This window comes from Trichechus manatus, unplaced genomic scaffold, assembly GCF_000243295.1.
Source record: "Trichechus manatus latirostris isolate Lorelei unplaced genomic scaffold, TriManLat1.0 scaffold00010, whole genome shotgun sequence".
Taxonomy (NCBI): Eukaryota; Metazoa; Chordata; class Mammalia; order Sirenia; family Trichechidae; genus Trichechus; species Trichechus manatus.
In genome coordinates this window covers 28,393,210-28,407,203 of record NW_004443946.1, presented here as the reverse complement: position 1 = coordinate 28,407,203, position 13,994 = coordinate 28,393,210, and the positions used below count along the sequence as shown (strand labels likewise).

Sequence of the window (13,994 nt, the reverse complement as noted above, 5' to 3'; positions counted from 1 at the left end):
TTAAATGCTCATCTACCCTACAATCCCAAGACAGGCCTCAAAATATCCTGTGTCAGATTTAAAAAAAAAAAAAAAATTATGGCTGTCAAAGATCAGTGCACTCAAGATGTTTAACTATGAAGAAGTGATATCATCATGGAATCCTGAGTGGAAGAGAATCCAAAGGTTATCTGGTGTCACTACCCATCTGTAGCCTGAGATTCCCCACAACATTTCTACCAAGTGGTCGCTCTCCTCTATGACTGAATATCTCCCAGTGAGGGACAACTCACAACCTTCTTAGTTGGACATTTCTAAGTGTTGGAAACTTTGTCTTTATATTGTGCATGAATGCAGAAACATGCTCAGTGATAACTAACAAACTGAAAGGAATGAGGAAGGGAGATCTTGAAAACTAATCTAGTCATCTACAGCTATTCCAGGTAGGAAGCCACTTGACTGTGCATCTACCATCTCTTATCTAATGCCTCAGCAGATAATACTTCGAGGTAAACAGCATGAGAAGCCTAAAATGAATTCCTAGCACAATTAAGAAAGGATTATAGGTAATTATGGAATAGTCATTAAGAGGGCAGGCTTTGGAATTAGACAAAACTTGTATTTGAATTCTGGTTCTGCCACTTAAAAGTAAGTTACCTAATCTCTGTGAATTTCAGTTTCCTCATCTGTTAAATGGGGATAATTATAATACCTACCTCACATGGGTATGGTGGGAATCAAATACAATTATATGTGAAAAGCACTTAACCCAAACCCCGTTGTTGTGGAGTCTACTCCAACTCATAGCGACCCTAGAGAACAGAGTAGAACTGCCCTACAGGGTTTCCAAGGAGAGGATGGTGGATTCAAACTGCCAACCTTTTGGTTAGCAGCGAGTTCTTAACCACTGTACTACTAGGGCTCCAAAAAGCACTCAGCGCACAGTAAATGCTATTGTTGTTATAAAACACATATGGTATATAACCTACAGAAAATATAATATTGTAGCCCACTGGGATTTCACTAAGAATAAGTGATGTCAAACCAATCTCATTTCTTTTTTTAAATGGTTACTGAGTATGTTATACACTTGTTGACTCTTGATTTTAACCAAACTTTAACCAATAGGTTAAATGGTGAAATGTAGGCCTGAAATCACTACAGGTGGGTAGATGTGTAACTGCTTGAACTAAGAGTACCAGTTAATAGATCAGTGTTCATCTGGAGAACAAGTGCTCTTCAATGGAATGCCATGAGGCTTTGTCCTTGCCCTTGTCTGGTCCAACATTCCTATTAAAAGTTTGGAAGAAGGTGAAGAAAACACCACGCTGGAAAGGCAAGTCATAAAAGATTCACATTTATCTTGCTCAAAACCAAGAAAAGTAAATGAAAGTGCAATGCTGTCTTACATTCAGGTAAAAAAAAAAGAGCCGACGTTACAAGATGAGAGAGGACTGGTTTCAGAGTGGTTCAAGTGGACAGACTAAGGCATCTAACAACTACTGGAGTCCACTCCTGGCCAGCCACGGCTGAGGAACTATAAAGATGAAAAGATATATACCCCTGCTTTCATGGACTCACAATCTAGTGGGGAGAGATTTTTTTTTTTTTTTTAGTAAGTGTTAAGATGTACAAGGAAAGGTACAATAAGAGAGGAAGGGGCATCTAATTCTGCTTTACGGTGGTGACACTGAGCTGAGACTTGAAGGACTAGTAGGCATTGACCAGACAACCTAGCATGGGAAGTAATGGTTTTTTCTAGGTGGAATTTATAGCACATGCAAAGGTCCTGAGGCAAAGAGATGGTTCTTCTGGTCAGCCCCAAACAACTTTACATGCACATATGGGATCTGGAAAGGGTAAGATACACAGACAAATCAGGTCTCTTACATCTCTCAGGGCATCTCATCTTACGTTACCAGTTCAACTGTGCTCCTGACACATCTGCACCTTACCATAGGTGATGACAAGCAGCACGAAGTTGAGGTTTTTGAAGAGCCGGACGATGGAACTTAAGTACGAAGCATCAGGGGATGACAAGGCATAGCTCAAGGACTGAGCCCTGCTGGGGGGATATTTAGGCTTCTCCTTGAACACTGAAAGAACAGAAACAAAGAGATCACTGAATATCCCTGGGGTCCCACCCCAGCCGAGCTGACACACGCACAAGAACTGACTCCATCATCTGAGAAGGAGCTAAGACTCCAAAAGGAAAGGTAAGTGCCTTACAGCCTCCTCTCTTAAGCTGCTTCTCACTGTCTGAGACTGAGTGAGTGGTCCTTTCATTACTTTTTTTGTAATGGTTTACAGAAAGCTAAAATCATTGGGTATCTCAGGCAGTGTCCAAGGATCAAGGAGTCCCATAAAAATGAGCAAATAACATGCCACAGAGCACTGAAAAAATACAACAGCAACACATGGATGGGCAAGAAGTGAAAGCTGGAGCTTTGGGATTAGTGATCCCAGTTTACGGCTTAGCACCAGATCTGTTCCAAAGGGGACAGGACTACATTGCCCACGCTTAGCACACAGCCTGGTACACAGCAACCCATATAAAGTCCCTGAGTAAGTGACAGGGATCTTCTTCTATAGGAAAAACCTGGAGCCCAGCCCTAGTTTCTCACCTTTTCCTCTCTCTCTTGCCCATGGTAACCATTGATAAACTTTGGTCTCTATACATTTGCCTGTTCTAGATATTTCATGTAAGTGTGATCTTACAATACTTATCATTTCGTGATATGCTTTACTCAGCGTAACGTTTGCAAGGTTCATTCACGTTGTAGCATGTATCAGGACGTCATTTCTCTTTATAGCTGAGTAATATTCCATATTTACTTCAGGTGCCTCACGAAGGAGACAGGGAAGACGTTCATGTGTTTCTCCAAGAGTGGATACTCTGATATGAAGGACTGAGAGGAATAGTGGGAAAATCACTCATTTGATACTCTATTTTCAGTATAACTGGTATGATCATTTTGACTGAACTGACTGCCAAATCCATTTGGCCAGTTGTTAGTGGTCATCGAGTCTGCTGACTCATGGAGATCTTATGTATAACAAAATGAAATGTCTCCTGATCCTGTGCCATCTTCATGATCGCTGGTTCCCCAACTGAATCCAAGCAAGCAACATGTGGCCTCCCCCTGTCCCCCATGAAAACATTCCTAAAAGATCATTAGAATGTTTCTAGTTAGAGGAAGCTCTGGAAATGAGGTTTACTCTCTCCTGGAAGATCAAAGGGGACCCTTCACCCAGAAAACTCCTGAGACTTGACTGTCAGAACTCTGGTTCTTCCCTCTCCGGAAATAGTCCTAGATAACACCCCACCCCTACCCTGTTCTCACCCTGCCTCTTGCCTGTTCATCTCCCTTTCCATCAGGGGAAAGAAAGCAAGTCAAGAAGGTTATTATCCCTGCCACAAGCAGGGTGGTTCAAGGTTTTGGCAACTACAAACCAGAATTCAGATAAGATTTTTTCAATTCTTTACTCAATTACTTACTATCTGTGCTTGACCATAAATTTGAAATGTAGATACATCCTATCTCTCAGGTTTTCAACTGCAAAGAAAACCAGGTCCTTATCTGCTACAAACATTACAATCTTAGTCTGGCTAAGTAAGAGTAAAAAGCAAAGACGTCACTTGAGGACTAAGGTGTGCCTGACCCAAGCCATGGTATTTTCAATCGCCTCCTGCAAAGCTGGACAATCAATAAGGAAGAACTGATGCCTCTGAATTACAGTGTTGGCAAAGAATACTGAATGTACCATGGACTGCCAGAAGAACAAACAAATCTGTCTTTGAAGAAGTATAGCCAGAATGCTCCTTAGATGCAAGGATGGCAAGACTTCATCTCACATTAGACATGTTTATCAGAAGGAATCAGTCCCTGGAGAAGGACATCATGGTTGGTAAAGTAGAGGGTCAGCGAAAAAGAGGAAGATCCTCAACAAGATGGACTGACATAGTGGCTATAGCAACGGGCTCAAACATAGCAACGATTGTGAGGATGGCGCAGGGCTGGGCAATGTTTCATTCTGTTGTACATGGGGTCGCTATGAGTCTGAACCAACTTGATGGCACCTAACAACAATAACAAGTAAGACGGTCCCTGGCCTTATCATTCTTCCCTGCTCTGACCCACAGCTCCACAGCCACAAGTGCCAGCTTGATAAGCTTCTTGCCTCTCCAGGAACACTAAGAGGTCTATTCAAGGCATTCTGCTAGCTTTTAAAAGCCTCAGGCAGCCCTTTCTCACCCTGGACTCCAAGGGAGGGAATGACACAGGAAGAATGGTTGAATGAGTTACAGGATTATAGAACCGTTTGGATCTGAGGGTGAGGCCAGCAGACAGGAATGAAACTTTTACCATGTGAGGTGGAACTTTCAGACATGAGGAAGAAAGCTGGTTAACCTTTAGACGGGTGAGTAACTGACAATGAAAGCCTCTACCTTGCTGTTTCTTAATTTATCACAGTCCATATAACATCACTCAGATAAAAACAGAGGATATAAAATTATAGTAATTACAATTTATTAATTATAATATCTCGATGATTTAATGCACATACATATAGACTAAAAATAGTAATCTGAGGTTAGTGGTTGGGATTAACTTGGCACAGGCTAAATTAATGGTCTTTTTTTTTGTATTTTCTAGGTTTTCCATAAGGAACATACATTACTCTTTTTTTTTAAATGTGGTAAAACATATAAAAATTTGCTGTTTCAACCAGTTTTAAGTGTACAATTCACCATGCTGTGCAACCACCACCATGATTCATTTCCAAAAAAAAAAAAAAAAATTATTTTATCACCCCAAACAGAAACCTAGTACCCCTTAGGCAATAACTACCTGTTCCCCCCTCCCCTCACTTCTTCCTGACACTACCCGTAGCACCAACCACATCCCTTTCCTTTAGTGTAAATGGTAACTCTATCATTTTATATATAAAGTTTATTTTTCCCAAAGTAACTGACATTATCTTGGCATTAAAGTAAAGCCCATCTGTTGTTTTGCTGTTCCCTGTCTTGTAAGGCACAGAACTAACAAAGCCTAAACAGTTTTCTATTAGAAAGAGACTGGGAAGGGAAAAAAAAACAAACTCTTAATCTAAAGCTGAAACTGGAACAAACTGGCAGATGAAATCTAATCATCCCTTGGTAACCAAACATAAACTATTGTCGCGTGCATTTCCTGTTCCAGATATTTCATATAAGTAGAATCAGATAGTATTTGTCCTGTGAGTCTGACTTCACTCAGCCTAATGGTTTCAAGGATCATCTACAGCATGTATCAGAACTTCATTTCTCTTTATGGTTGAATAATATTCCATTGTATGGATATACTACATTTTGCTTATTCATTCATCTGTTGATGGACAATTGGATTGTTTCCACCGTCTGGCTACTGTGAATAATGCTGCAATGAACATTAATGGATATCACTCTTATAATTAAAAAAATAAGCATTAAAAAATGTGGTCCCAAAGTGTTCTCAAGAGAATCTATGACATTTTTCGTGTTTGTGGATCAATTTCTGTTTTTGTTTTCAGAAATTGAGAGTATGGAGTTAGACAAGCTTAGGTTTGAATTCAATCTCTGCCACTTAACTAGCTATCTAATCTTGAGTAACTTCATTAACTCCCCATCAGCCTCATTTTCCTCTTTGTTAATTGGGACTGATAATAGTACCATCACCTCATAGGGATGTTGAAGTTTAAATGAGATCTAGCTTGCTTAGCACAGTGCTTGTAATATCTTAAGTACTCAATGGGTTTTCATCAAGAGAATTAGCAGTCTACCATTAATTCTGGTGAGGTAGGTTTAGGAAACAGGTTAAATACAATTAAAACTTTTACTGAGCCCCTAACAAAGTACGTAGGACCAGCTACCACTGTACTCATGTCAACTGCTCAAGCTGAAACATTTAAAGACCATTGCGAACCCAGCCTCCAGTTTCTGTAAATGTCCATGGCATTCTAGGGCCATGTTCACAAGTGCCCCACCCAAGTCAGGAGAACCTCCCTCTCCCCTCCCCAATCCAGTCCATTAATGACCTTACCAATCATGACAAGGATGAAAAGCAGAGTGGCCACACCTCCTATTAAGTAGAACATAATGCTGATGTGGTAGGCAAGCTCATCCCGGTCTTCGATGTTGGGTACCAAAACAGGAGGGACCAAGAACCCAATTGCAATTCCAAGCTGTAGAAGACAGAGACAATCTGAGTTACCAGTGACCAAGAGAAGACAACACGATTTTAAAAAGAATCCTAATAAAAAGCGTACTCTGCCAATTCGAGTCCTTAAAATCCAAACAGCGGCCTTGTTTTACCCCCTCAAGAAAACAGAGAAACTACCAATGCCTGTGGAAAAAGACATAGTTGAGGCTCTCAATGCGAGCTGGCTCTTCTCTAGTTGTAAACTAATGAACCACAGTTCCTATAAACAACATCATGATAAACGGAGAAAACACTGAAGTTGTCAAGGACTTCATTTTATTTGGATCCACAATCAATGCGCACGGAGGCAGTAGTCAAGAAATCAAACGACGCACTGCACTGGGCAAATCTGCTGCAAATACCTCTTTAAAGTGTTAAAAAGCAAAGATGTCACTTTGAAGACTAAGGTGTGCCTGACCCAAGGCATGGTATTTTCAATTGCCTCATATGTATGAGAAAGCTGGACAATGAATAAGAAAGATCGAAGAAGAATTGACACCTTCGAATTATGATGTTGGCGAAGAATATTGACTAGACGATGGACTGCCAGAAGAACAAACAAATCTGTCTTGGAAGAAGTACAGCCAGAATGCTCCTTGGAAGTGAGGATGTCGAGACTTCATCTCACATACTTTGGACATGTTATCAGGAAGGACCAGTCCCTGGAGAAGGACATCATGCTTTGTAAAGTAGAGGGTCAGCGAAAAAGAGGAAGACCCTCAAGGAGATGGATTGACACAGTGGCTGCAACCATGGGCTGCAACAATGGGCTCAAGCATAGCAAGGATCATGAGCATGGTACAGGATTGGGCAGTGTTTCGTTCTGTTGCACGTGGGTCACTATGAGTCAGAACTGACTCAACGGCACCTAACAACAAGAAGATGGAGTGAAATAGAGTTAAATAGTTTTTTCTTGTGCCACTTAAATTCTTGATTTCACTGAGTCTCAATCTGGAATGGAGAGGCTGGCTGGGGAAAAGTTTTATACCTACCACCCAAAGAGCTTGCACTCAGGAAGAGTTCGAGGCCTAAAGTTGTTACCACATCTTGCAAATATGAAAGCTGAAATTCATTGTGTGACTAACCTAGCAACTTACATAGTATCTTTAGTGTGAAGTCACACACAACTGCATAAATTTAAACACACACACGAGCACATGCAAACTAACAGTAAACACCATAGACACACGCCCCAATAACTGAAAACAATTCATATCTAGACTGGAGTCCAAACTCCAGTAACCTGACAGATAACATGACTTAAGTATTTCAGAGGTCAGAAATGCTTTGATTCAGTACTGATTGGCTATCAGACACCTCCCAAAAGCCCTTTTCCCATACATGTTAAACCAAAATTCAAACCAACTGCCGTCAACTCAGTTCTGACTCATGGTGACCCCATGCGTGTCAGAGTAGAACTGTGCTCCATAGGGTTTTCAATGATTTTTAGAAGTAGATCACCAGGCCTTTCTTTCGAGGTGTCTCTGAGTGGACTTGAATCTCCAACCTTTCCATCAGCAGCCGAGTATATTCACCATTTGCACCACTCAGGGACTCCACCACACAGGATACCAAGGCAGAAATCAGAAAACGGCCTGAAAACTCAGGCAAACTTCAAATTCCAAAAGGAAGATGAGTAAGTCCTTTGTCTTGAGGTCTCATTTTTCCTTTATTGTACTTAAAAGGAACTGCAGGTAGAGCAGCACCTTGCTTCCAGTCCACACTACAGCACCATTCATCAGCTGCCAGTCTGCTGGCCTTCTCATTGGTTTTCCAGTCTGTCAATTACATCCACTCAGGATGGATACTAGTGGTTCTCAGCTCTGAAATATTCACTAAAAGCCATCAATAGGCTAGGTGAAGGGCTTTTCCAATTCACACCAGTACACAGTCAATGAACCAAACACATCTTTAAAGCATCTACTACGTGAAAAGTACTCTGCTAGCTATTTTAGGAGGAACTGAGAAATATAAGGCTGCCCTCAAGAATACAAACACCAAAATATCCCCTGAACTCTTCCTTAAACTAAAAAATAGGTTATCTTATTAGTAAAGAATGTTTGCCGTGAGCATTGTGCTCTTTTAAAGAATAATCTGTATAGAATCCAACTGACAACACCAACTTGAAAGATCAGATAGTAAGCTTAGGGGGCAGTCAGTTTATGCTAATAGAGGAAAAACAATTCAGAAGAGGAGGGTGAGGATGGCTGCACAACTGGAAGAATGTAATCAATGTCACTGAACTGTACATGTAGAAATGGTTGAATTGGTGTTATGCTTTGCTGTGTATATTTTCAACAACAACAAAAAATGTAAAAGCTTAAGCACAAGATGAGGAAAGATATGGAGAATCTGGGTTCCAGACTAGTGCTATTACTGTGTATTTCTCCCCAAAAAGCCAAGGTATGAATATCACAAGACAAATTTGGGGATAGGGTTTTACTCACTTTGGTTATGCAAATAATAATAATTGTGAAACTGGCGGGGGGGGGGTGTTAAACACACAACTATCATTTTACCCAGCCTAGGTATTTACCCAAAATTAATAAAAAGCACATCTCCATATAAAGATTTGTACATAAATGTTCAAAGCAGCTGTTTTTATAATATCCCCAAACTAGAAACAATCCAAATATTAATTAGTGAATGGATAAACAAAATTTGGTATTTCCCTGCAATGGAATACAACTTAGTAACAAAAAGGAATTAACTAATGATGACATAAGTCAGTCACAAAAGGAAAAATATTGTATGATCTCACTCATATGAAATATCTATAATACGCAAATGTAGAGACCAAAGTTTACTAGGGACAGGAAGGAAGGAGAAAAGAGAAGCCATTATTCAGGAAGCATTGAGTTTCTGCTTATGGTGATAGAAAATTTGGCAATGGATATTGGTGATGGTTGTACAACATGATTAATGTAATTGATGTCATTAATTGCACACACAAAAAATGTTAAATTGGAAAATGTTGTGTTATATACATATTTGTAGGAATGAATTATTACCTATTAAAAATAATACAAACAATATCACAAATTGTTGGTTGAAATTATAGAATGATATAGTTCAAAAGTTCCTTTGCAATTCTCTATTACAAACCAATTAGGAGCCCTGGATTACAAACCAATTAGTGCACTTAAGTTCTAAAGGTTAAGTGACTTGTTCAGGGTCACAGAGAGTTCTAATAGAGTTGGGCTGAGAAAACAGATCTCCTAGCTCGTCAGGCCAGTGCCTCCTCCACATGGCCTGGCAGCAGGGTCCTCCAGGGCTAAGAACCTTGAGGAAGACCCGAGTGAGCAGGCATCTCCTAAAGGGAAGCATATTTCATGTTCTCAGAGATGTATTTATCTGTTCCTCGATCGCACTGACTTGCTTACCTCCAAGACTTTGATTGAGGTTAAAAACCAGCCACAAACAAACGGACAATACAACCTTCTTCATAGCTGGGAACCTGGGCCCACTCCAGGTCATGTCGGGCCCCCTACGCACTCTGGAGCTGGTGATCGGAAGTTCAGTAGAATCCTGGAGAGAGCAGTCCGGGAGCCCAGCCAGTGAGGCTCTTCCCAACAGTGTTCCTTACAGAGCCCACTCACAGAACAAGAAGCAGCACCTTCTCCATCCACACACCCAGTAGTGGCCCTGGCTCACCATGCAGGGAAGTTAGGCCAGAGTTACTGGAAGGGCTCCTCCTGGGTCACGTTTGTGAGAGTGAGGGAAGATAAGGGAAATTACCCAAGGCTATGTGATTCTTTCATTCCCAAAATGAAAATACAAACCCTGAGACCTTGATACAGGACAACCTAATCCCCAAGAACGTCCTGCCTCAAGAAATAAATCTTCTCAGCTGGTCCTACACTACATGCCTCATCCCTCCGTTCTCTGTGTCTATATACTAAGCCTGAGTGAGTGCTGTTCCACCCCAATTCCAGCATGGAAGCCTTCTCCAGCCACCAGTATGAAGCAGCGGGATGAAGGGACCCATAGTAACCCCAGCCAAAAAGCAACACTGTCTCACAGTAACCTTTCTCAAGGAGGAAATTGGCTTTGGAGGTACTTTCACGCCTAACACAGAAACTAGAAACGCATAGGGATTGGTTCTTAATGCAAAGTTCTGGTTCTTTTGTTTTTTCGAGACATATTTTTTTCCTGCTTCTTGAGAGCAGTGTTCAGTGAGATGCATGGCCATATTCCCAGTTGCTAGTTTCCAGGTCTGCACCATAGGGTTGTTCTTGCTGGCTGCCGTCAAGTCAGCCCCCAATTCATGGTGACCCCATGCACAATGGGATCTGACCATTGGGATCCATAGGCTTTCACTGGCTGATTTTCGGAAGAAGGTCACCAGCCCTTTCTTCCTAGTCCATCTTAGTCTGGAAGCTCCGTTGAAACCTGTTCTACATCATAGCAACATGTAAGCCTCCACTGACAGACAGGTGATGGCTGTGCCTGAGGTGCACTGGCTGAGAATCAAACCTGGGTGTCCCGCATGGAAAGTGAGAACTCGATCCCTGAACCACCATGGCCCTCTGTCCCATAGCAGGTACTCAATAATGTTGGCTGGCTGGCTGGCTAGACAGATGGATGGATAGAGGTGAAAAAAAATTGTCTATACAAAACTGGGAATATCAACAGGTCTGCCAATTGGAGTTTAAGGTTCTTTCAACAAACCACATTGTCCGCAAAGTGGGAAGAAGAAGAAAAACTGTGTATGGGAGAGTAGGGAGAAGGTAGGCTGGCCTAACATTTCTTGGGATCTACTGGGTACTGGGTATTTAATATACTTTATCTTTTTTATTTAACCCTAATAACTTTACAATAAAGAAAAAAAATGAGAAAAATGGATGTTTAGCACCTTGCTCAAGGTCACAGACCTAGCTAGCAGAACAGCCAAGATCCTGAGCCAGTTCTGTGTCTCCAGAACCCAGGCTCACCTTGCTGCCTCCCGTGAAATGTCGCTTTGATGGAGTCAACACACAGATGTCTACATTTTCACCCAAATGAATTCTACTGCACAGTTGAAGGACACCTCTAGGGTAAAAGTCAGAGACCTGGGGCCCAAGTCAGTGCAAGATTAATTCAAAGAGATGGGAGGATGTTCCTTCGTCAGGGTGGGGCTGGCAAAAAGCCAGAGATCCAGGCTGAATGACTGAAAAGCACAGCTAACTCGTTTTGACTTGGCTTAAGTTCCCACATTTGTTCTGATTTTATCATTGTCAGCAAAACATAAAATGGATCACCATAAGCTATCAAACCAAGCCACAGTCTTATCTTTTAAGGAACTTTTTAAAAATTGCTTTTAAAGTAGTTAGGCTACTTTATTTTTGCATAGCCCATGGCAGTGTTTCCCAGCCTTGTCTGACAATACACATTACCAGTCCCAACCCCACTATGACCCTCTGAGCTGGGTCAGTGCACCTGTATTTTAATATGCACCAATCCCTATAACTCATCAAATCCTTTTGGCATTGGCCTCAGTAGAGTGACCTTTGGAAAATGTGATCTGATCCCTCTCCTCCTTAAAACTTTGCAGTGACTTCCCCTTGCTTTTAAATTAGGGGCAAAAATCCTAAACACAGTCCACAAAGTTCTGCACACAGGGTCTGTCTGTCCTGCCCTGGTCTTCTACTTGCTCCCTGGGACTCAGCTACACTGGTCTCCTTTCTGTGTTTCAAGTGTCCAAAGCCTCCACATGCCCAAGGACCACAGGGCCTTTGTACAAGCTCCTCTGCCAGGACTAGAATGCCCTTCCTGCCTTTCACCTAGTAAATGCAGACATCCTTCAGTCTGAGCTCGTCATGCTTCCTCAGGGAAGCCTTCTTTGATCCCTCACAGGTCCCTGAATAGGTAATTTCATATTTGTATGATTATTTAATTAACACCTGTCCCATCAACCAGGCTATCATCTCTATGAAGGAAGGACTCATTTATCTCTAGAGCACCTGTCCCCTCAACCAGGCTATCAGCTCTATGAAGGAAGGACTCATTTATCTCTAGAGCCTAGCCCCAATAACAGTAATCATAAGTAAAACGTATTGAGCTCTACTTGGAGTGGAGTCTTTGGGTGGCGCAAACAGGTAAGTGTTCGACTACTAGCTGAAAGGGTGGCAGTTCAAACCCACCCAGAGGTGCTCGGAAGACATGCCTGGCCATCTGTTTCTGAAAGGTCACAGCCTTGAAAACCCTATGGAGCAGTTCTACTCTGCAGGCATGGGATCCCCATGAGTTGCAAAGTACGGCAACTAACAACGACAACTACACGGAGTATCTCAAATAATCCTCACAACAACCCCAGAAAACGGAGATCTAACATTGTCCTAACTGTTAAATGAAATAAACATGGAGCCATGTGATTGACACAACGGCACTGGCAGTCAAGTGGACAATGTCCCTAAGACTTGTCTTCACCGAAAACTTAAGCCTCGTTTTTCTGTAAATCAGGCCACCCTCACTGACCAATGAGATCCTGACACTGCTTCAACAGTAAATTGTATAAGCCAATCAAAAATAAGCTTCCACAGTTTCCTGAATACAATCAAACACTTCGAGGGACAGAGTAACAGGGGAGGGGGTCTGGGGGACCATGGTTTCAGGGGACATCTAGGTCAACTGACATAACAAAGTTTATTAAGAAAATGTTCTGCATCCTACTTTCGTGGCTGTTGTCTGGGGTCTTAAAAGCCAGCAAGCGGCCATCTAAGATGCATCAATTGGTCCCAACCACCTAGGGTAAAGGAGAATGAAGAACACCAAAGACACAAGGAAAGTAGTAGCCCAAGAGACAGAAAGGGCCACATAAACCAGAGACTTCATCAGCCTGAGACCAGAAGAACTAGATGGTGCCTGGCTACCACCAGTGACAGCGAACACAACAGAGAGTCCCTGATGGAGTGGGGGAAGGGTGGGATGCAGAACTCAAATTCTAGTAAAAAGACTAGGCTTAATGGTCTGACTAAGACTGGAGGAACCCCGGAAAGCATGGCCCCCAGACTCTCTATCAACTCAGAACTAAAACAACTCCTGGGGCCAACTCTTCAGACAAAGATTGCACTGGACTGTCGGACATAAAATGATACTCCTGAAGAGTGTGTTTCTTAGCTCAAGTAGATACATGAGACTAAATGGGCAGCTTCTGTCCGGAGGTGAGATGGGAAGGCAAAGAGGGTTAGGAGCTGACTGAATGGACATGGGAAATCAGGGGTGCAAAGGAGGAGTGTGCTGTCACAGTATGGGGAGAGCAATTAGAGTCACATAATAATGTATGCATAAATTTTTGTATGAGAGACTAACTTGAATTGTAAACTTTCACTTAAACTACAACAATAAAAAAAAGAACATAGAAATATAAAAAAATAATAATAATAAGCTTCCATGCTTTTTGGTTTTGTTTTTCAATAAAAAGCCAGTTACTGCCGATGCTCTGTGGAGTACCCTTTCCACATGTGATTTGGTGCTACCTGATTCTCGAATCTTCTGTCCAAATAAACCTCGTGCAATAGATTAATTTTATTATTGACTCAGTTTCTTTTGACACAATTTTACAGATGCTGCAGCTGGGGTGTACTAAAGTTAAGTAATTTGTGTCAGGTTACAGAGGTTCAGGCTCTAGGTGACAGGAAAAAGTCACACCTTGCTTGTGCAATGTGTCACCTATCATTCTGGCTCAAGCATTTGACAGAGCAAGAAGATTAAAACCAGAAAACCATCAAGATGCCTCTGGGATATGATTCATTCCCATACCTGATCCTTCCATCCCCCATGCCCCCACCTTTAGGACCTAAACTCAAAAACCAC

At 41.9% G+C, this 13,994-nt stretch overlaps 1 protein-coding gene across 2 annotated transcripts in view; it reads right to left on the bottom strand.

The window, feature by feature from the left end:
• Positions 1–13,994, bottom strand: part of FLVCR2 (FLVCR choline and putative heme transporter 2) — a 64,349-nt gene that overhangs the window by 21,834 nt on the left and 28,521 nt on the right. The window contains exons 2-3 of one of the 2 annotated variants that reach the window (XM_023726397.1): positions 6,042–6,183; positions 1,935–2,075 (exon numbers count right to left, since the gene is read on the bottom strand). In XM_023726397.1, coding sequence (XP_023582165.1) covers positions 1,935–2,075; positions 6,042–6,183 — 283 coding nt within the window. Of the gene's footprint in view, positions 1–1,934; positions 2,076–6,041; positions 6,506–13,994 lie in introns of those variants that run through there. The other variant, XM_023726398.1, reaches the window with a different exon arrangement.